Consider the following 24,058-nt stretch of genomic DNA (forward strand, 5'->3'; position numbering starts at 1 on the left):
TGCATAGGAGCTGTTGGATAAGAAGGAAAATGGGGCCAGGGAAACCTCTGTCCACTTGACTGCACCCTGGAATGGGGGCATGGGATTTATCTCAGGGGTCCATTTGTAGGGGATGCAGCAACAGCCCTCCTGAAAGGTGGTGCTAGTCCTATCAGGAGAGACCTTGCAGCCTTCACTGGACCCCAGAGGGGGTATGACAGGTCTGCACAGACACTGTGAAGGCAATGGTTCCAAATGCCACCGCCTCTGAACAGCCTGGCATTAGAGACCTACCGCCCCCTAGAGGAAGAAGGATGAACTACTTTTATAGGTTCATACTCCGGGACCTGCAGCCCAGAATATGAACCTAGGGACCCTCCCAGGCTGTGTGGCCCAGAGCATGCTAGTGCCAGAGTGCAATTCTGGCTCTTTTAGTTGTGTGATTCAGGGTAAATAACTTAACCTCTCTGGACCTCTGCAAAAAAAACTGAGACTTCATCTCCATCTCATGGTAGCTTCCAGGATGAAAAGAAAAATTTTAAAGAAGGCACTTAAATCAGTGTTTGTGAAGCCGGTCAGAGAAATTAAGACTTGTGTCGGATGTGACAGACTGCTGGCTTGATGCCAAACACAGAAAGGGCCCACTGATAATCACCAGGAATAATCCCCAAGCACCAAGCTGGGAGTACATCCTGTGCACTACATGGTATGATCCAAACGCCTTATCTTCATAGTCCCCCATTTAAAAAAGGTGCAAATCTTTACTTGAAGTCCCATGGGAAGTGTGCTTCAGGGGACAGCCTGTAAAGGGACGGAAATGACTACTTTTCCATGTCCCATCTGATTTTTTTTTTTTTTTTTTTTTTGCAGAAACCAGCTTCCTAGAAAGTGTTTTCTGTTCTCTTTTCCTATGAAAACCACTTCCTGTCAACCAGCAGACAGGATAGGATGGTTTTGAAAGAGTAGGTTCCATGGTCCCTTTCCTGCTATTTTTCCTGTTTCAAGTCTTTTCCTGGGACATGGTAGGGCCTTCAAGCAGTGAGAAACCAAACTTGGCTAAGAGAAAATGCTACACTGACTCTGCTTATGTATGGAGTTTCCAATGCAACATGACCCCTGAGGTCTTTCCCTCTCTAGGAGCCTGGGTGAAACCAACTCAGATGTCTACTACCTATCAGGGTAAACCCAACCCTGCCCTCTCCCATTCTCCACCTGCTACAGACCTAGAGACTGATCTGCGAGAACAACATGCAAGGCCCTTTGACCAGCCCAGTCTCAGGGGGTCAGATAAGAATTAAGCCTTCCTTGACCTTGCCCACACTCCCATAAAGAGACTCACATAAAGTTTCCTTTATGGAACGTTTCTCCAGTGTGACACCTGTTTCCTATCTGGGCCCGACAAGGAGGGAGACCCCCATCCTAGTATTTCTTCATTGGACCCCCAGAATGTGAGTCAGAGCCCTGAGAGCACCTTTTCTGGCCATGAAGACCCTTCAGGCAGGAAGTGATCCCTTGTTCCCCTCAGGCCAAGCTTAGAGAAGGCATCTGTGAGTGAAAGCAGGCTCCCATGATGAAAGAAATGAGTGAGAGGGCAGAGGGAAGCCCTGCAAAACTGCTGGGGCTGGAACCCACATTGCTGAGGGGGAGACCACCATATTTCCACTCAGCTGGAAGCCTGAAATGAGTTTATCATTTGAAAACCACCCAGGATTTTCAGAATATAATGGGTCTTCAGGATATAAGGAGGCTCTTCCCTCACAGAGACAGTTCCGGATGTCATAACTTCTCCCTTCTTGCTAGCAGGGCTGTTCCCTAAAGGACGAAGATCTGCTCTGGATACACTAAATTGATTTCTTTCTTCAAATGCTTCGTTGGCATTTGAATTCTTGAAATTACTTTGCCAGGGGCCTCCCCTTCCCTGGGCCACAACATTGCAAATTTTGAAGGCGCTCTAAGCTCTATTGACAGACCTGGTGCCTGGGTATGTAACTGTCAGCAGAGCTCTCACAAATGTGTTCTTTCCTCTGAGTATGGGTGAGAGAGAGAGAGAGAGAGAGGCGTGTGGCTGGTCTGCAGAAGCTGGAATGCAAACTATGTTATCTGATGCATTCATGAGCTGAGCAAAACCCAGGGCATCTCCAGGCAGATGCACTTTGCCATCCCTTGTCGGGCTCTGGCTTCCCAAGGCAGAGGCATTCCAAGCCAAAGAAAAGATCCCTTTGTCTGCAACTGTAAGAGTCCAGAGTCGCAGACAAAGGGTCCAGTTTCAATCGGAATCCAAATAACGCTTAACAGCCTTTTCATTCAATAGGCAGAAGGGGCATGGTTTCCAAAGCAGAAGTTTCTGTGAAGCCACCGCACCACCACATCCCACCCCCCAGCCTCTGAGTCAGCTCAGAGCTGTGAGGCCTGGGAATGGAGCCACATTCAGAAAGGGCAGAGCTGCAGGGCCCAGGCAGGCTGGGGTCAGTGAGGCCACCGCTGAGTGGGTAGCTCTATGGTCTAGTCCTGTGGGTGATGGGCTGGCCAAGGCTGGTTCTATTTTCCCTCCCTCCTGCTGGCAGGTAGGAAGTCTCTAGTTATGCAGAGCCTGGGAACTGCTTCTCTTTTGCTTTTTAAATTGTTTTGGTGGTACCAGGGAGAGAACCCAGGGCCTCTTACTTGCAAGGCAAGAGCTACATCCCTTCCCTTGGGATGGAAATGGGGAAGGCTCTCAGCACAGATCTGAAGTTTGAATCTTACCTGAACCATGAAGCTGCCTTTTGCATCAAGTAAAGGAACCCCAATTCAAAAACAAAAACAAAATCAGGGACCTGATTTTATACAAGGGGTAGGATGTTTACCTTACATGTGACTCACCCAGGTTCAAGCCCCTTCACCCCATATGATCCCTCAAGCCTGCCAGGAGTAATTCCCAAGTCCAAGAATAACCTAAGTATCACTGGGGGTGTAGCACCCAAACTAAATCAAAATTAAAGTGAAGAACTCTAGCTTAGAAGCTTTATATGGGACAATGATTCTCAGGGGCCAATTGGGTCTGTAGTTTGTGTCTAGATATTCCTCTTCTTGTCCCTTCTAGAAACTCACTACTTGGAAAGTCAAGTCTGATTCCCAGTTTCCTTGACTGGTAGATGGGAGACATCAATGTTGGATCTGTGGGAGTCAACTGGAGTTAACATACATGTTGAGTGATTTGTACCCCGCAGGGGGAGCTGGGTTGACAGCAGCATCTCTACTTCACATCTGACTCTTTCACTCTGAAACTTGACTGTTCTCTGTCCAAGTTCTCTGCCTTGTGCCTCAGACCACCTGTCTCTTAAATGGGAAGGGGAGTTTCCCCATTACTCTATGTCCAGGGGCCAATTAACCAAGCATATATGGGACAGTGCTCATCTCAGACTTGGCACTGCTTGCCAGGGGAAGGAGATCTGACCAAGAGGTCAGAGGTAAGGAATCTGGGGAATGGGACAGCAGGAGATTATGATGTCATTATAGGGTATCCCTATTAATACAGTTGGTGTTGTGGGCAAGGCTCAGTCCTCCCCTAGTTCCTTCACTCTTTTTCTTCTTTTTTCTTCCTCTCCTTCCCTCCCTCCTTCCTTCCCTCCTTCCTTCCTTCCCTCCCTCCTTCCTTTCCTTCTTCCTCCTTCCCTCCCTCCTTCCTTTCCTTCTTCCTCCTTCCCTCCCTCCTTCCTTTCTTCCTTCCCCCCACTCTCCTTCCCTCCTTCTCTCCCTCCTTCTTCCCTCCCTTCCTCCTTCCTTCCCTCTTTCTTTCCTTCCTCCCTCCCTCCCTTTCTTCCTTTCTCACCTTCCTCACCTTACTTCCTTCCTCCCTTTCTTCCTTCCCTTTTCCTCCCTTCCTCCCTCCTTCCTTCTTTCCCTCTCTCCTTCCTTCCTCCCTCCTTCCTTCCCTCCATCCCTTCCTCCTTTCCTCCTTCCTTCCTTCTTTTCTTCTTTTCTCTCTGTTTCCTTTTTTCTAGTGTCATATCTAGTGGTGCTCAAGGTTTACTCCTAGCAGAACTCAAGGGCAGCCTATGTGGTATATAATGCCAAATGGTTCAGCAAGGTAAGGCCCTAAGTGCTGTACTATCTTTCCAACCGCCACCCCCACTCCCAGTTTTTCTGTTGGCCTCACCCTGCTGCCTAGCCTTAATAGATTTGAGGGCACTGAGTCCCAGCAGGGAACAGGATCTCTGGATCTCTTAGAGAGAAAGTGAGAGAAGTGAGGGTCCCAGAGGTCCAGAGACAGAAGTCTAAGCCAGCTCTGAGACAACAGCACCTTTTTTCTCAGTGGTATCTTTTCATGGGTGCAGGCTCTCTATTTCTGGCTTACTGTTATCTGCTCCTGGCCTAGAGGCAAAAATCCACACTCCTCCTCCTCCTCCTCTTCCTCCTGTATCCTGATCAGTGATTCTGATGAACTGAAAAGGAGTCACAGAATCTCAGGATCTTAGGGTGCAACTTCTCATCTGCAGCCCAGCCTGGGGATTCCCATAACAGCAGGCTCTGCAATCTTTCTCCAAGACAGTTTCTTATCACTTCCTCCAGACCACTGACCCTGTGACATCACAGGCTCCAATGGACTGTTTCCCAAATGCCCTGTGGGTTCTTACCACTCTACTTTGAACAAGTCTGAGTGTCTGCATCGGCCTTCTTCCAAAAAACCTTGCACAACTTGGGGGAAACAGGGATCCTGCCTTATTTATCTCTGCATCTTCCTCATGACCCATACTCTGGTTCAGAAGAGTCTGAAGCTATTAAGTAAATACTTGAATTCTGGCCTGGCTCTTGCTGACCTTCTATCTCACTTCTGGATATCACTTAGAGTAGCCATCACATACACATCACTTTCCCCAACAAAGGAGGGGAGGACGTTTTTAACCTACGTATTTGAAACGATTAGGCACATCATTCCCTCTCTTCCACTTTTCAAGCTCATGCATTTCTTGATGTGCCCACTGTTGCTGCCAATCTCCATACCATCTTCTCAAGACCTCCTGCAGACGTACCAGTAATGTCAGCATGCATTTGGACGAAGAGGGGATTCTTGCTGAGGCCTCCACACAGGAAGAGAGTGTGGATCGAATGCCCTGCAGTCTCCATGGTTTCCACGATGAGACGAGTCCCCAACTGAAAGGGAACCACAGGAGAACATGTTTGGAGAGTAACTGTGAAGGTACATTGGACAGTGTTTATCTGAGACCTACGTCATATGACCTTAATGCTTTACAGACTGAACTTCAGAAAGCTGGTTTCTACCTAATTCTTTAGGCTGCCTCTGATTATATAGTTAATTATGGCACAGATAAAAATATTAATTAAAAAAATAAATAAAAATAACAAATGTTGTCTACAAAAATAATATAGCACAGAGTGGAAATTCCAACCTGGACTACCTATCTCCCCAATCCTCATAATTACTACATTTGCTTCTATTGGTATTTACATGACATTGACAATAATCAACAATGTTATTAATGCAGCTCAGATTAATTGATTTCATTCAAACCAATATGTGGGAAGTGACTTTGATGGCCCAGGTCCTCTGTTAGTTATGGGGAAAAGAAGTAGATGGCCAGATCACTTCTAAAATCAGATTCACTAGTCTCCAGGTCAGTTTTTCAACTGAGACAGGAATTAAGTTTCTTCTGTGGAAAAGACCAACTTAAGATGTTATAGAAACATAGAAAGAGGATTATAGAAAAGTGAGATACAGGCTTGAAGTTGACAGAGGTCTGGAGTGATCCCCACTGTCCTCAATGCTTTCTTCTCTTCTCTGGCTGATTTTATTTTATTTTATTTTATAAAACTTACTACAAATAGTTGACACTGGAGAAGGGACAACTATTGTAGAATCATGGATGTGAATTTTACTACATAAGGCTTTAGAAGCTATTCAAACAGGTACAAACTATTGTTTTGTTGTTGTTGTTTTTGGGTCACACCCGGTGATGCTCAGGGGTTACACCTGGCTCAGCACTCAGAAGCCACTCCTGGCAGGCTCAGGGAACCATATGGAATGCCAGGATTCGAACCACTGTCTGTCCTGTGAAACATAGAAAGATGAGGTATGAGCAGGATGCAGCCACAGAGCTCTGCAAGAAATGAGGAAGAGGGACAGAGGCTGGATCGATAGCATAGTGGTAGGGTTTTTGCCTTGCATGCAGCTGACCCAGAACGAAGCCAGGTTTGATCCCAGGCATCCCATATGGTCCCCCAAGCCTGCTAGGAGCACTGAGTACAGAGCCAGAAGTAACCCTGAGCACCATCACTGAATGTGGCCCCAAAACGAGAGAATGAGAGGGAGGGAGGGAGAGAGAGAGAGACAGAGAGAGAGAGAGAGATGTGGCCCCAAAAGGAGAGAACAAGAGGGAGGTAGGGAGGGAGGGAGAGAGAGAGACAGAGAGAGAGACAGACAGAGAGAGAGAGAGAGAGATGTGGCCCCAAAATGAGAGAACAAGAGGGAGGGAGAGAGGGAGGGAGAGAGAGATGTGGCCCCAAAATGAGAGAACAAGAGGGAGGGAGGAGGGAGGGAGGAAGAGAGACAGAGAGAGAGAGAGAGAGAGAGAGAGAGAGAGAGAGAGAGAGAGAGAGAGAGAGAGAGAGATATCCTCTAGACAGAGGATTCTGGGGGACCATGAAGTCTCCATAGTGCTAAGGCTAAAGGATGGGAGGTTCCTGGAAAAGAAATAAGGGGATAAAGAAGAAACTGAGAGACCATAGATAGCAGAGATCAAGAAGAAGGAGGGGTTTGGATTGAGGAAAAAGGGGAGCTTCTAAAGCATCCTAGGTACTTTCACTAAAGAAGGAAGCCTGTGTCAGGTATTCAGAGAACAGGATTCGGGTGGGTGATATAGGCCAAGGGTTATTTCGGAAACAGAATGGCTCTGGGAATGGCCTGAGAACCTTGTGGCATGACAGCTCATACCTGGAATTAGGATTAAGGAGCAGAGGCAGCTCAGAACTGAAGGTTCAGGGTTTACTGGATCTCTGAGTGAATCTAGTGAGAATATGGATTAGGTGAAACTTGGGCCTCTAAAAATAATCCACAGATGTGGTGTGTTTAAAAAAAGAAAAAAGGAAACATGTTGTACAGTCGAAGGCCAGACCTTGCTTATTAGGGAACATGGCTGATTACCCCCAGATGTTCTTTCTTAAGCTTTTGCTGGGTCATGAACCTTTTTGGGAATTGATAAAAACCCACTGACCTCTCCAGAAAAAAGTTACATACAAAATTGGATTAGAAATGGTTTCAGGTCAACAGATGCCCTTACCTCCACAGTGGGTCACTGGGGGCAGAGAGTTGCAGGTGACCCCTGTCCACTCTAGGGCAGGGACCTGTAGAAGTGAGAGGCTTGACTTTTTGAACTTAAAGATAAAAAAAACAAAACAAAACCTAAGAAGGCTTTTATTTTACCTGAAGTAGCCCAAAGGCATGAAGCTCACATCCCTTTAACATGCAAATCCTCAACTCCTTGGAGAGTGAAGCTGAGACCTCACCCAGAGGCAGAATTCCAATGCCCCACCCAGAAAAGGAGTGAGGGGGAGTGGGGGGGGGGTACTTCAAAGAATCTCTGAGATTATGAAGAGCCCATTAACTGTGCTAGGAATAAGATCCTGAGAAAAGAACACAAGGCAGTCCTGTGATAAAGCCCAGGTGAACTTTTAATGTTTGCAGAGAATTCCAAGAAAGAAAAAAAAAATTTGGAGAAATTATATAAAAGCTCCTCCTGGTCTGTAGTACAGTGAGGAGCACACTTGACTTGCATGCAGCTGATTGGAGTTCCATAATCAGCACACCATAGGATCCCCCAAACCCTCCAGGAATAACTGAGTGCAGAGCCAGCAGGAATCCCAGAGAATGGGTGGGTGTGGCTCCCAAAACAACAACAACAACAACAACAACAAAAAGAAAATGAAAGCCCTTCCCGTAAACCAATTGGGGCTTCCTCTTTGAGTCTGTCCTCCCTTCAACCTGTATTTCTTTTCTTCTCTCTGTCTTGCATCTTTCTAATTTTGTTCAGTATAAACTACTTCACTACCTCCAGAAAATCTTTTCTGAGAGGGAAATAGCAAAAGACCTAGTATGTAAGAAAGTGTAAGTAGTTGGGTTTTTTTTGGTCATTTCACCTGTAACTAGCATCAAAACTACACCTAAAATAAGAGAGTTTTCTTTAAAAAAAGGGGGGGGGGGCAGAACAATGGCACAGAGGCTAGGGTGTTTGTCTTGCACATAGCCAACCCATGTTCGATCCCTGGCATTCCATTTTGTCCTGTGACCAAGAATGACCTGCACTGCCAGAAATAACCAGAGTGCAGAGACAGAAATAACCCCTGAGCACTGCTGGGTGTGCCTTCTCCCTCCCAAAAAGAAAGGGGAACACACTCTCTTTGTTCACCTAGAAATGATATGAGTGATCAGTCAATTTAACAAGAAAAAAACATTTAAAATAAAAATAAAGACGCAGGTGTGATGAAATGTAGTAATAACACAGCAGCATTGCTAAGCTAGATGATCCGTGTAAACTCCTAGAAGAGTGTCCAGCTCCTGCCAGATAAATTTAGGCAGGAGAGTAACTCTCCTAATTAGCTAAATACTAGGTCCTGCATTATGCATTTTAATGCCCTCTCTCAACAATGGCAAATAAAATCTAATAACAATACTGTTATTATTCGAGAATGTATATAGTTTCCTATGGTAATACTATATGTAAGGGGGAGAATATTATCTCCCAATATCCATGAAAATGCCTTACAAAATGAATATTTCCAGTATTTTTCGAGACCAGGATCATGCAATTTGCAGACTGAGACAAGAGTAATATAAAGCACATTTCCTGGGAAAAGGCAGAAAAGATGGAACAAGAGATACTCCCAGAGGGCCAGGACAATCTGTCCCTTCTGCGAACTGCATTGTAAGCTGGAATTTCCCACTCGGGCCAGTGGTTAGTTCCAGGGCCTTCCCTCTTGGGGTCCCAGACTCCACTCTGAACCATTCCACCCTCCTCCCAGGCTCCTCCACCAAAGGGCTTTGTGCTACAATAATTCTGTGCTCACCTTTCTGGAAAAAATGTTTTCACAGAGAAATTTAAATTAAAATTGGTCAATTCCATTGGGAACATACAAGCCAAATGCAAATTAAGGGCGACTTCAAATGCAAATAGTACTTTTTAAGAGTCTGTTCTACAAAGAAAACTATACATGGACAGACAAGGGGATAACTGGGGGTTTGACAGGTCTTTCAATTAAGCTTGATCAAGAGAGAATTTTCACTTCATGGACGGTTTCACACAGCCCCCAACTTCATTACAATGTGGCCCTAATTTCATTCTAGTCTAACCAAAGCCCAACCACTAATATTACTAAAGAATTCTGTTTAATTTTAACTTATCAACGACAATGGGTGTCTATGCAATACTCAGAGCCAGTAAAACAAAACTTAATTCTTTTCAAGTTGAACATCATGTGAAAATATTGACTTATCTGAGTGCTTCTCTCCAGTGTATATTTTGGCAGAGAATAGTAACACTGCCTGAATACTTTTGCACAACAGACTGAACTCACAATTCACCCTGATACCACAATAAAACCTTACAGACAAATCTGTCTTAAGTTTTCTTCTCTTTATATTATTATAACAATCATGAACACAAGGGATAAAATGAATGTGATAGTGCATAATACATGTAAAATTCCATTAAATCCGTGATTATTTTTTCCCAGAGTGTATAATATTTGAAAAACTGTAACTGTTTTTCTCTTCCCTCCCCCTGTAGTCCCACCAATAGCACCCCTATGCCCACTTCCCCAGCATTAGGTTTCATTTCTATGTTCTTTGTCTACTGCTACACTGTTCCCAGGAAGAGTTCTGTGAGGTTATTAAATCAAAATTATTCTTTGGAATGCCTGAAACCTATTCTGTTTTATCCCAATAGTGTTTGCAAATAGACCAAGAAAAAAAGTGCAGTGTGGTGCTCTAGAAACAGCAGATGTCTCTGAGCGATGAGCAAAGGAGTCAATTCCAGCTCTTCTATGAACTGGAATTGTTAGAGGTCAGAGTCGAAGAATGAGATCTCACAACTGGAGTAAAGCTGAATACTTTAATCAATCTGTCAAAAGCACCCAAACTGGCAGGGCAGGATCATATCTAGAAGGAGATGAACCCAGTCCAAGGTCATGAAGAGGATTATATAGGAAAGGGATACAGGGAGGTTCTAGCTTTTTGATGATCTTTAAAATGATTAGCTATTGTCTAGCAGGTACCTTCCTAACGTTCTCTGTGTCCTTCCCTAATAGGCTATCTGGTATGGCCAGGTAGCTTGGGGTGGTGTTAACGGAAATAGGCTTGAGGACACCTAGCCTGTGTCTTATACATGTGGTCCTTACAAAATGACTTTTCTCCTTGTTCAGAACCTAAAGGAAGACTGTCAGGTGGTCCTTACAAAATGGCATCTCTCCTTGTTCAGAACCTAAAAGAAGCCTGTCATGTGGCCATTACAAAATGGCATCCTTCTTGTTCAGAACACAGGACCCCACAGTATGTGAAAGCTGGCACACAGTTTTTACTCCCTCTGTAAAAAGAACCATCGACTTTACAGGCTTTCTCTCCTGTACTCAAGGTAGGTGAGGCACTCTTTTTATTCTCTGGCCCTACATCCAGGAGAGCAGGGCCAGGTAACAATCTTCATGGGATGATGCCCCTTAGCCCATCTGGTCTGCTCTTAGCATGAACTTGAAAGGGAGCATCACTTAACTCTGATTTTCCTCGAGAATTCATGCTAATGCAAGACTCTGCCACCAGTGACACCAACAGATCAAAAAACAAAAGCTCTTCAATATTTCATGTGGCTAATTTTATATTAGAAGCTTGTGAGCCCAAGTCCAAGCCCGCTCACTAACTGCATAGTCAATTGGTCTCACTGAAGCTTGTGCTTCTAATCTGTGGAATGGTGATTATAATTCCTTCCTACGGTCGACTCTAATGATGAGCATAAAATATTTACATTGTGCCTGGTACATAATGGACCACATGTGTATTATTTAATATCATGAGCATCATTATTCCTATAAAACAGCTTCCACTAACCATCTTTACCACTGCTGTACATTTTTCCCCTCCTCTCCCCATTTTGATAGATGTCAGAACTGTCTGTTTTGAACTAAGTTCCCATAAATAAAGCGGGCTGATTGATTTCACTGAACTGTTCAAGCTCTTAAATCAGTAAGCCAGCTGCCTCCCTAAGATATAGTCAAAGTGCTCCATAAACTAAAAGGACTGTTTAATCAGACCCCACACTCCTATTTAGTTCCATTAAAGACCACATGTTTCCATAGAGGTTGGGAAGCTATGCTCTCTAATCATATATGTACTTCCCATGACAAATTTGAACATAAGGAAAACCAGTGTTCTTGGTGAGACAGCTATATGGGGAAAAAAATAAAATGAAAAAAAAAAAAACCAACAAACCATGTAGTTCTATTATTTGAAGTGAGGTTATGGAAGAGGGCATGTCAGTGAGCATTAATTCATTAGCATCTGCCCATATGAAATTAACACACCGAATTATTTGAATTGGTGTGGTTCCAAGAAACAAACTTTGCATCAGAATTTAGTGAACTTCTACGAGTTCCCATTGTATTCTGGGAATGACTAAATCTCATTTGATGATTTGTTTCCTACCAGTAGTCTGATACTGAAACCCATGACACACTTTTCTCCTCAATTACATTTTCTTGCATATGCAGATATAGACTCCTGTGTGCTGAATTAGGGTTCAGTACCCTTTTATAACCCACTCATGGATCATCTTCTATAGTACTGGTTTCCTTAGTCATTGATATATGAACTTCTGAGATTTTTGTTTTCATTTCGCTATATCCTCCTCTTCCCCCGACTTAGAATTCTACTGGTTTTTGTTTTCATTTTTAATTCATTTTCAGTTGAGGAGTTTCTAACACTTTAGACTTAAATTCTCCTTTCCTCTCTCTACTTATTTTTTTTTTGTGGGGGGGACACCCAGTGACACTCAGGGGTTACTCCTGGCTCTGTGCTCAGAAATGGCTTCTGGCTTGGGGGAACCATATGGGATGCTGGGGATCAAACCAAGGTCTGCCCTACCGCTGCACTACTGCTGAGGCCCACATTCAAACTTCTTATTTCAGTAGTTAACTAACTAAAAACAAACACATTACAAGACACTTATTATTTAAAACAGCCCTATAATGAATACTTTCATTGAGTGAACAATATCATTTGTTGTATAATCTATATATATAGTTCACACTGTTTTTTCCTAATGCCAGAATATATGGCACCTGCTTACTTCTACTTAATTAACCTTGGAAGACAAATTAGATAAATGACAAGTGTGGTGTTTAAAGACTTTAACTCTTTTCAGCTTTCAGCTGTGTGAGGTTATTAGTACAGTAGGTGAAATCTTCATTCAACATCTTCTGGAAACACAGGCATCTCTAATTTTGGCAAGTTCTCTTTCAACTGAGAATCTCTCTCAGAAGCATAGGCTAGATCCTAGGGACTCTGTAGTCCAAAGTTTACTAAGAGCCCCAAAAGGACAATTTTTAAAAGGGCATTCACACGACTTACAGCAATGGCTTGAACTGTGGCCAGGTAGAGGATAGCAAGATCATCCAGGTCCTGAGAGAGTTGCAATCCAGAGACCTGTAGGGTGGAAGAGAAAAAAAGAAGACAATGGTTAAAAAGGAACTGTCATAGTTAGAGACAGACTCTATGAAACACACTCTGATCTCTTCGACTTCCTTTATTATTATTTTAAATAATTTTCATGTTATTTAAATATGGTAATTTTAGGTATAATAAGACTCAGTCAGATATAAGAATTTTATGCTTAACATTAGAATTCATAGTATGCGAATTAACATTAGTGTAATGAATATGCATTTCATAAAGTACATCAAATATGAGAGTACTGCTTTAAGAAACTATTGGACTTGTCCTAGGTGTTTGAATTTTACATGAATCAGCATCTCCTGCTGTCAGATCTGAGATGATCACTATGATTATTACTATTTTCTAACTTTTAATTTTAAAAAAATGTACTTTATTTAAACACCATGGCTACAAAATTGTTCATAATATCCAGGCATACAATGTATGTCACCCTTCACCAGTGCACATTTCCCACCACCAAAGTCCCCAGCTTCTTTCCCACAGTCTCTGCAGCCCTTTGGGGCAGACATGTTCTCTCTCTCTCTCTCTCTCTCTCTCTCTCTCTCTCTCTCTGTTTTTCTGTCTCTCTGTTCCTCTGTCTCTCTCTCCTTTTAGACACTGTGGTTTGCACTACTGTTAATGAAGGGGTATCATGCATATCACTTTATCTCCTTTCAGCACCCAATTCTTGTCCAGGGGGTTCATTTTCAACTATGATTGTCATAGTGGACCGTTCTCTACCCTAACTGCACTGCTCCACTATTTGTGTGAATCTTCCTACCATGAAATTAGTTCCCCGGGCCCTTATCTCTATTATCTATAGATATTATCAGTCTATCATTTTTTATATTACACAAATGAGTGAGATTATTCTGTCTATCCCTCTCTCTGAGTCATTTCACTCAGCCTAAAATCTCCATATCCACCCAAATATAAGTAAATTTCCTTCATTCATTTTTTTTAGTTCTTTTTGGGCCACACCCGTTTGATGCTCAGAGGTTACTCCTGTCTAAGTGCTCAGAGATCGCCCCTGGCTTGGGGGGACCATATGGGACACCGGGAGTTCGAACCGCGGTCCTTCCTTGGCTAGCGCTTGCAAGGCTGACACCTTGCCTCTAGTGCCACCTCTCCACCCCTCCTTCATTCATTTTTATTAATAGCTACATAGTATTCCATTGTGTAGATACATAGCAGTTTCTTTAGTCACTCCTTTGTTCTCAGGCACTTGGGATGTTTCCAAATTTTGGCTATTGGAAATAGTGCTGATATGAACATAGGATTGCAAAGGGCTTTTATGTATGGTATTTTTGGACTCCTAAGGTATGGGTCTAGGAGTGGTATAACTGGATCATATAGAAGCTCGATTTCTAGTTGTTTTTTTTTTTAGGATTATCCACATTGTTTTCCAAAAAGGCTGGTATTCCCACCAACAGTGAATGAGAGTACCTTTCTCCTACATCCACATCAACCTAGCTGTTTTTGTTCTCTGTGCAGTGTGCCAGTCTCTGTTGTGAGAGATGACATCTCATTGTTGTTTTGATTTGCATATCCCTGATAATTAGTGCAGCAGAACACTTTTCTTTGTGCCTTTTGGCCATCTGTAGTTCTTTGTGAAAATGTCCATTCATTTCTTCTCCCTGTTTTTGGATGGGGTGAGGTTTTGTTTTTTTTTTTTTTTCTTACTAAGTGCTACCAGTGCCTTGTATATATTCAATATTAACACCTTAACTGGGTGTTAGGTGAATAGTTTCTCTCATTCTGAGTGTAGTCTCTGTATCCTAGCCACCATTTCCTTTGAGGTACAGATACTACTCAGTTTAATGCAGTCCCATTTATCTTTGCTTCCACTTGTTTGAACAGTGGTGTTTCATCTTTGAAGATGCCTTTAGTTTCAATGTCATAAAGTGTTCTGCCTATGTTTTCCTTGATGTACCTATGTTTCAGGTCTGATATCAAGATATTTAATCCATTCTGATGTGAACTTTGTGCATGGCATTAAAGAGAGATATGAGTTAACTTTTTTGCATGTGACTGAACAGTTTTCCCAACACCACTCATCAAAGTCTTTCCTTGCTCCATTTTGCATTTCTTGCCCTTTATCAAAGATTAACTGATTGTGTATGTGTGGGGGAAAATATTCAAGTCTATTCCACTTGTCTTAGGGTCTCTCTTTATTTGTACCATGTTATTTTAATGACTATTGTTTACAGTACAGTTTAACATTATGGAAAGTTATAGTCCCCATCGTTTTATCCTCAAGGATTGCTTTATGCATGGATGCTTATTGTTCCATATGAATTTCAAGAGTGTTTGACTCACTTCTTTGAAGAATTTTATGTGTCTTCTTATAGGGATTGCATCAAATCTGTACAATGCCTTGAGAAGTATTGGCATTTGTATAATGGTAACCCTCCCAATCATAAGTAGGGTATGTGTTTCCATTTCCTTGTGTCCTCTTTTATTTTGAACTAGTGCCTTGTAATTTTCTTTGTATAGGTTCTTTCATCTCTTTAGTTATGTTGACTCTGAGTTACTTTATCTGAGTTATTATCTGAGGCACATTTGTGAATGGGATTTTTTTTGAGGGGGGTCACACCTGGTGGCACTCAGGTTACTCCTGGCTCTGTCTTCAGAAGTCACTCCTAACAGGCTCAAGGGACCATATAGTATGCCAGGAATCAAACTGGAGTCCATCTGGGGTTGGCTGCATGCAAGGCAAACACCCTACTGCTATGCTATTGCTCTGGCCCAGGGAATATTTTTCTTCACTTTCATTATTTTACTTTACTGTACAAACCTATTGTTTCTAGAAACTACTTTTTTGTTTGTTTGTTTGTTTTTGGCCACACCCAGTGATGCTCAGGGGTTACTCCTGGCTATATGCTCAGAAATTGCTCCTGGCTAGGGGGACCATATGGGACAAAGGGGATCAAACTGAGTCCCTAGTGAATCCATCTGGGCGTGAGGTTTTGTGTGTGTGTGTGAGCCTTTGATTACCACTTCAATTTTCTCAATCATGATAGGTATATTCAGGTACTCCAGATTATCTTTGTTTAATCTGGGAGGTTATAGGAGTCCAAGAATTTATCCATTTCTTCCAGGTTTTCTTGTATTGTCGTATAAAGATTCTCAAAGTAATCTCTGATTATCCTTTAAATTTCTGTAGCGTATGTAATGATTGCCCCTTCTCATCTCTGATTCAGTTTATTAAGTTTCTTTCTCTTTGTGAGTCTTGCTAATGGTTTATCTAACTTGTTTATGTTTTTAAAGAACTATCTCTTGCTTTCACTAATCTTTGTGAAAGATAAGGTCATTAATTTCTGCTATATGTTTTATTATTTCCTTCCAGTTGCCTATTTTTGTTTCATTTTCCAATTTCTTAAGCTGTGCCATTAAGTTATTTATGTAGGCCCTGTCTTCTTTCCCAATAAAAGCTCTCAAAGCTATAAATTTTCCTCTTAATACTATTTTTGCTGCGTCCCTCAAATTCTGATAATTTGTGTCTTTGTTCTCATTTATTTCCAGGAATCTTTTGATTTTTTTCTTTGATTTCATCTTTGACTCACTGGTTTTTCATTATTGAGCTGTTTTGTTTCTACATGTTAAAGTTATTTGTTTTTAATTTACTTCTGTTTTTACAGTGCATCATGGTCTGAGAACATATTTGATATATTTTCTGTTTTCTTGATTTTATGGAGGTATGTGTTATGGCCCTGCATGTGGTCTATCTTAGAGAGTGTTCCATGAGAAGTAGAAAAATTGCATATTCAGCTTTCTGAGGATAAAAAGACACATACACACACACACACACACACACACACACACACACACACACACACACACACACACTAAGCCAATCTCTTCCATTTCTTCCTTCAAAGTCAGTATATACTTGTTAAGTTTTAGCCTTCTTGATCTATCAAGAGGTGACAGGGAGGTATTGAAGTCTCTCACTACTACTATGTTGCTATTGATATCTTTCTTTGAATCTATTAGCAGTTTTCTTAAGTAGTTTGCTGGCACTCATTGGGTGTATATATATGTATAGGAATGATTTCTCCCTGATAATAATAATTCCTTGATTATTAAGAAATGACTCTCTTGTCTCTTATTTGGTGCATTTAGTCCATTGGCATAGAAAAGTATTCATTCTTACCTCAAAGAAAATGTGTGGCATGATTAAACAATGGAAAAAAAAATCCTAGAAAAGAAATGCCTAATATTTCTTAGTACAGTATATATATATTTATTGCATCTTATTATGATATTTCTTAGTACAGAATATGTATTTATTGCATCTTATTAATTTACTTATTATTTTAAAGACCTACTTCCTTTAGTTTTCAGAAATCAAATGTAACAGGGGTATTATAGTAAAAGTAGATTCCATTCAGAGTTTTGTGAGCATCAGAAATCAGTCTAACAACATTAGGGTGGGGATGGAGACTTCTTGGAAAAAAGACACTCTTATTAGTGTTAAATTAATAGGGGATAATTTAGAACCTATGTCTGGCCAGGGAATCCCGTTATATCAATGGGATCTACGTGCTTATGTGGGATATTGTCAGTCTCTGAGATGTTGCAGAACTTAACAGGATACTGGATGTGGAGACATCAATACTTATTCGCAGTGCCTCACTGCCCTTTTCAATATTCTGTTCAATTTGTTGCCTCCAGACTGGCAGGGAGATGGAATAAATGGTAGAACACCTGCCTAGCATGTGCAAAGGTCTGACATTGATCCCTTTCACTATAGCCACACCCCAAAGACTACTGGGTATGATCCACACTAAACATACATAGCACACAAACTGTTCTCTTTAGACAATTTTAGAAAGCAAAGAATTGCTAGTTTCTTTGAGCCTCATCTGAATTTTGTGATATATCAATTCCAGAGACAGCTTTAGATAATCATATCACAGAGCAAATTCAGTGTTTATTAAACTAAACCTGCATTTACTCTGGCTGTAGAGACCAAGTCTGAAGTGCGATGAGGAGGTAAAATGTAGTCTCTATTAAAACAGGAAAGTTCAGGGTTTTCCCAGGAATCCGACTTTCTTTGTTCCAGATACCCCTCCCAAACCTACCCATCATAATCCTGGGTGAGTATTTGCTAGTTATAGGTGCAGGCACCATTCACAATCAGGAACCAGAGGGAGTTTTTTCCTGACTTCCCCTTTCTGAAGTTAATCAGTCTCAAAGACACCCAAGTAAATCGGTCTCTAAGTCTCACAAATATCCTTTTGATCCATCCCTTCCTCTTTAATCTCACTGTCCCTTCCTTAAAACAGGCCATGTTAGGTCCCTGCTAGCTACTGAAGAAGCCCAGAACTCATCTCTCCATTTCTAATGTGCTCCTACTACCAAGAAGGAAAAGATTGCCTTCAAATGCAAAATGGATCAGGTCAAAAATTCTTCCCCTGACCTGGAGAGATATTACACGGCTTAAAGCACTTACTCTATACTTGGCTGACCTAGATTCAATCCCTACTACCAAGTAGGGTCCCCTTAACCCTGCCAGGGTTGAGCCCTGAGCACATTGGAGTTTTGGCTTCAACATAAGCACAGAAAAAAATTCATCTTCTTCAGGAGAAAATACCTCTAACTTTTCCATGACTTTTTCTGAAGTCACACCACATATGCACCTTTCTTCACTGAGCACCCTAAATTCCAGCTATTTGGGTGACCCATCTAAGCTTCCTGAATCCAGGAGGGTTACCTGCTTATCAAGTTTCTGGGCAAACAATTGGGCAGTCAGAAAAATCAAAGCTCTGATTGTAATAGAGATGCTGCACTGAATCTACTGAAAGTGGTCACTACTTATTTTTTTTCTCCCATTTCTGAGCCATATTCAGATGTGCTTATGGTATAATATGCAGTGCTGGGAATAGAAGGATCAGTCACATGCAATGCTAGCACCTTTATTCCCTAAATTATCTCCCTTTTTTAATTTGAGAAATAAGATATATTGCCAACATTTCCTAACCACTAACATACAGTCTATAGAGCTAAAATGTAAGTCAATGAAAAATGACTTTAATGTGTGGTGTTACTATGGTCTGAGGTCCCAGTTTCTCGATAGTGCATGTGTAAAATTCAGAGGCACCAAGGGGCACCAAGAAGAGCAGATGACCCATTTGTTCTCAAACCCAAGATCTCAGCATTGACTAAGAAAAGCCAAATGACTGTCAGTCCAAGATGTACCTCTCTAAGGTCTGCTATCTGGAACAGTGGGGAGGAGACAGAGGGACTTAGGAGGTGTCTAATGAAATAGGAGTACCAATGTACTACCCATGTCAGAGATCCTCTAGGGGAAGTGCATGCTTGTGACTAGAAAGAGAAACAGGATCAGCCCAGCAAGAATGTTCCATCAATGAGAGAGTGAGTAGGAAGCATATATAGAAGAAGTGAATTCTAGGTATGCTTCTCTCCATTTTAAATGCTTAGGTGAATGTTTTACAAAGCCCAATGGAGTGCTATAATATTTTTTTTTTTTGTGGTTTTTGGGTCACACCCGGCAGTGCTCAGGGGTTATTCCTGGCTCCATGCTCAGAAATTGCTCCTGGCAGGCACGGGGGACCATATGGGACGCCGGGATTCGAACCGATGACCTTCTGCATGAAAGGCAAACGCCTTACCTCCATGCTATCTCTCCGGCCCCGGAGTGCTATAATATTTAGTACAACTTTATGTGGTTATTCAGGAGCCATGAGGACTATAAAAAAAAAAACTACAATGAACATTTAAAGATATATAGGAGCAGCATATGGTGGCCATAGAAATGAGAGCTGCAACAGATAATGTCAACAGCATTGGAATTTTTTGTTGTTGTTGTTGTTTGTTTTTTGGGCCACACCCGGTGACACTCAGAAATCGCTCCTAGCTTGGAGGACCATATCATATGGGACACCGGGGGATCGACTGCAGTCCGTCCTAGACGCCTTATCTCTTGGGCCACCACTCTGGTCCCAGCAATGGAATTTTTTGAGCATAGAAAAGAAGTATAGGTGGATAGAAAGATGATGAGCTTTTGAGTTTAAATCTTTTTTCTTTCTTTTTTTTTTTTTTTTTTTTTTGTGGTGTTTGGGTCACACCCGGCAGGCTTCATGCTCAGAAATTGCTCCTGGCAGGTACAGGGAACCATATGGAATGCAGGGATTCAAACCGATGACCTTCTGCATGAAAGGCAAATGACCTACCTCCTTGCTATCTCTCCAGCCCCTTGAGTTTAAATCTTAATATTCCTTTAACTAAAATTAAATCTTGATATTACTTTAACATGCAAGAATGTTCTTTATGAGTCTCAACCTTTTTACTTTATTAAAATATTTCCTTTATATAAAAAAATACTTTAGGAGGTCTGAGAGGTAAGATGCTTGCATACAGCCACTGCCAGTTTGATTCATGTCATGTATCTAAGAAGCATCAACAGAGGTTATTTTTTTTTCTTTCTTATTTTTTTTTTTTTTTTTTTAGTTTTGGGGGCACACCTTGTGGCAGCATTCAGGGATTACTCCTGGTTCTATGCTCAGAAATCACTCCTGGCAGACTCGGGGGACCATATAAGATGCCAGGGACCAAACTGAGAACTGAGGTCGACTACATGCAAGGCAAAAGTCCTACCCACTGTGCTATCACTACAGCTCCCAGAGGCTATTCCTGAACACATCAAAGAATAGCCCTGGAGGATCACTAGGTACTGCTCAACATAGCCTCCCAATTCTCACCCTTATCCTTAAAGGAATCAACTCAAACTACAAAAACAACTCAAAGTTTCAAAAATATATGTGATTACATCTCATTTGCAAAATACCTTGATTTTTTAGCAGACAATACCGAGTTTATAAGAGCAAGATGCCTGTAAGACCAATTTACATGGGGTGGGGTGGAGGTGTGTGCAAAAGAAGTTCATAAGTATTCCTTTTTCTTTTTTTTTTTTTATAATAATAACTGTTTTATTTCTCTTGAGTTATAAAGTTGAATCCTATTTATTAATGAGAATATAGCAACAAGTACAACATTCAGCAAGCTATGCATACTATTAGGTCATTAGTGAGAGCACTGAAGCCCAGATTATGGGAAGGCAGGAAGGAATGTATGTTAGCCTTAGTACCATGGATGGAAAGAAAGTCAGTTTTGAGAAACTTATGGGGACAGGACAATGAGGAACTCACTTGCTGGGATGTCATGAAGGAATCTTAGTTCTTAGTCCATAGAAGCCAACATATTTCTAGTCACTCTGATTAGAAAGACAGATTATCACCTGGACTTCTTAAATCTTACTGCCATAAAGGAGCTATGCAAATTTGGGCATATCTCTAACTCTTTCTTAGGATCTTAGCTGAAGGGAGAGCTCCCATGATCTAGATTTATTGAACCTTTGGCATGGGCCCAGCAAAAATATTCACATTTTTTTTTAATTGTTTTTGAGTTACACCAAGTGGTGCTCATAACTTACTCTCGGCTCTGAGCTCAGGGGTCACTCATGGTAGGGCTTGGGTGACCATGTCAGGGATTGAGCAGAGGTTGGTCTGTGCAAAGACAGCTCCCTACCCCTTTTTTGCTCTGACTCCAGCAATTTGCATTTCTAAACAACTTTCTACTGCAAAATAAATCATGGGTATGATTGTCCTAAACCTAAACCGTGGTGTTGTTAATTATAGACTTAGAGGCTCTAATGGCTGAGATTAATGAATGTGTTAGTAATTTAGTTAGCCAAGTTTTTCTCCTTCCTAATAGTTACAGGAGTGTAAATGATTATATATTTGGATTTATTTATTTTAAATAAGGCTTAGAAAAGATTCACACAGGGTCTCTTACAGTTTCAAAACTAATAAAAAAAAAGAAATAGACAATTGAATTTCTACTTTTTCATTTAGCTGATTGTATTGAGTAATATATGACTAAAAAAATTCAAATGCATTTCCATTTCCCCATATGTCTTGCTAATCTGAGAGTGAATATGCAATTTTTGTTATTTTCACTTGTAGTTCTCCAATGATAAACAGTGCATCTTTTCCTTCAGATGTTTATCATCAATTTGTATTTAATTTTTATGAAATGCCAATTTATGTTCTTTAAGCATTCTTTCATAAAGTTGTTCATCATTTCCTTGCTGATTTATAAGAGCTCCTTTAAATAAAGAAGTTAGCAATTAAAAAATAATAATAATAAACAGGACTCTCAGACCTGAGAATTTCTAGGCCAGAATTTGACAGAGTACTCAAAGCTTTGGATAATTGGTTGAAAACTTTTCAGAACACCAATAAGCAGAAAAAAAGTTTTTTATCCATCAATAATGATGGTGGAGTTGAAAAACTAATAGAGATCAAATGAAGGGGATCAGAGATCAAGAAAATATTTATAGGAAACTGCTGGAGAAAGGACAGCAATTGGACAGCAGCACTGAAGCAGCCTAGAACAGAAGAGAGGACAAATCTCTCAAACAATATTTAGAGATTTCTGGGTATTCTAAGAATAAAGGTTCATGCTGAGTTTGCCTCAAACTCCCCCAGATCTGGGGCATGCCAAGATATGTACCCATATCATGTGTTCCACATATGTGATCAGAAGATATTTCCCCAAGATTCTTATCTCCTTGCACTGAAACACTAATCAAGACACTGCTCTAGTGGCTGGGGAGAAGGAACAGGAGACAAGGCACTTGCCTTGCATGCAGCTGATCCTGGCTCACTTCCCCACACTACTTGAACATCAACACGAGTGAGCCCTGAGAACAGCATATGAATAAGCCCCAAATATAGCCAGTTGTGGCTTCCAAACCCTCAAAGCCCTAAAGATAAAACACTAGTTTCTCAATCTTTTTCTGACCTTGGACCTCTTTCAGCATTATTTCTTTACTATGTCCTACTGTTCCTACCTGGTGGACCCCTAGTCTGTGGCCTCCCATTGTTTTAATTTTCACCGTGGTCCCCTCATGACTAGCTTTGAAGGTGGAGGGAAGGACTAAGGAAGACAGGTGGTCTCAAGGACCCCTGATTGATACTTAGCCAGGAACCAGGGTCCTCAACTTAGCAAGTACATGAAGCTGAATCTGGCTGACAACTTGAGCCCAGTGGTAGTAGATTATTCCCTCTCAATGGGAATTTCTGATTTTATTTGGTGGAAATTGGAGCCAAGAGACCAACTGAGCCAGATCTGTCTTTCTGGCAACAGAATTGTGAGAGAATATATAATATATATACATATATACATATACATACACACACACACACACACACACACACACACACACACACACACACACACACACACACATATATATGAGTGTGTGGTGGCTCAGAGCATCAAGAGATAATGAATAAATATATGGAGAGCAACTAAATGATGGATTGGTATTCTCCCTCAAAATTTTATTTCCTGGATAATCTCCAAATCATACAACAACACTTCATTTGTTGTCTCCCATATGAACTTCATACATTCACACCTTTGGTTCTCCTGATTTTTGATCATTATGTTCCAGTATCACAAAGCTCTTCCAATCGATTGTTCTGACCCCTAATTGCTACTATATAAACCTGTTTTAGATTTGCTCACCAACTTGGACCTCATTCCGAGATTTCTTATTCCTCTGGCTATACTTCTTGCCCACATCTGTTGTATTTTGGGTCTTCTCAGATTTCTATCTGATTCACAACTCTGTCTTTTACATTATAAACTTTTTTTTTTGTTTTGTTTGGTTTTTGGTTTTTGGGTCACACCCGGTGGTGCTCAGGGTTACTCCTGGCTGTCTGCTCAGAAATAGCTCCTGGCAGGCACGGGGGACCATATGGGACACCAGGATTCGAACCAACCACCTTTGGTCCTGAATCACCTGCTTGCAAGGCAAACGCCGCTGTGCTATCTCTCCGGGCCCTACATTATAAACTTTTGAGATGAGGACTGAAGAAGGCTCCTTTCCTTCTTTCTCTGGGAAAAAAAAAAAAAAAAAAAACTTCCCCAGGTTTTGCTTTTTTTTCCTTTTTAAATATAAAAAAATTAAAATATCAAGATAAGAATGGTCCTCTGATATAATTTTTTAAAAATCAGGAAAATGAAGGAGAAATATGGCAATTTTGTGAGCTAAACATGAGTATCTGTTTTCTTCCAAATAAAGTTAGTGGTCTTGGTTTGAATCTATTATGTTCTAACCTTGTTTATTTTCTTTGTTCCTCTGAGTAAATGTCTTGGTTTTGTAAAACTTCAATTTCTCTGTTTTCCTTTTTGTTTTTATGCCATACCTAGTGGTGCTCAGGGATTACTCCTGTCTCTTCACTCAGAAATTACTCCTAACTGTACTTGGGGGGATATATAAGATGCTGCAAATAGAACCCAGGTCGGATGCAAACTAAGTGACTTACCTGTTGTACTACTGCTCTGTCCCCGAGT

At 41.2% G+C, this 24,058-nt stretch overlaps 1 protein-coding gene across 4 annotated transcripts in view; it reads right to left on the bottom strand.

Moving 5' to 3' along the window:
• The window catches only part of FGGY (FGGY carbohydrate kinase domain containing), a 941,338-nt gene that overhangs the window by 91,713 nt on the left and 825,567 nt on the right, over positions 1-24,058 (bottom strand). For all 4 annotated transcript variants that reach the window (XM_049774587.1, XM_049774588.1, XM_049774586.1 and 1 more), the window contains exons 12-13: positions 12,584-12,658; positions 4,989-5,109 (exon numbers count right to left, since the gene is read on the bottom strand). In XM_049774587.1, coding sequence (XP_049630544.1) covers positions 4,989-5,109; positions 12,584-12,658 — 196 coding nt within the window. The remainder of the gene's footprint in view (positions 1-4,988; positions 5,110-12,583; positions 12,659-24,058) is intronic.

Source organism: Suncus etruscus, chromosome 6 (assembly GCF_024139225.1).
Source record: "Suncus etruscus isolate mSunEtr1 chromosome 6, mSunEtr1.pri.cur, whole genome shotgun sequence".
Lineage (NCBI taxonomy): Eukaryota > Metazoa > Chordata > Mammalia > Eulipotyphla > Soricidae > Suncus > Suncus etruscus.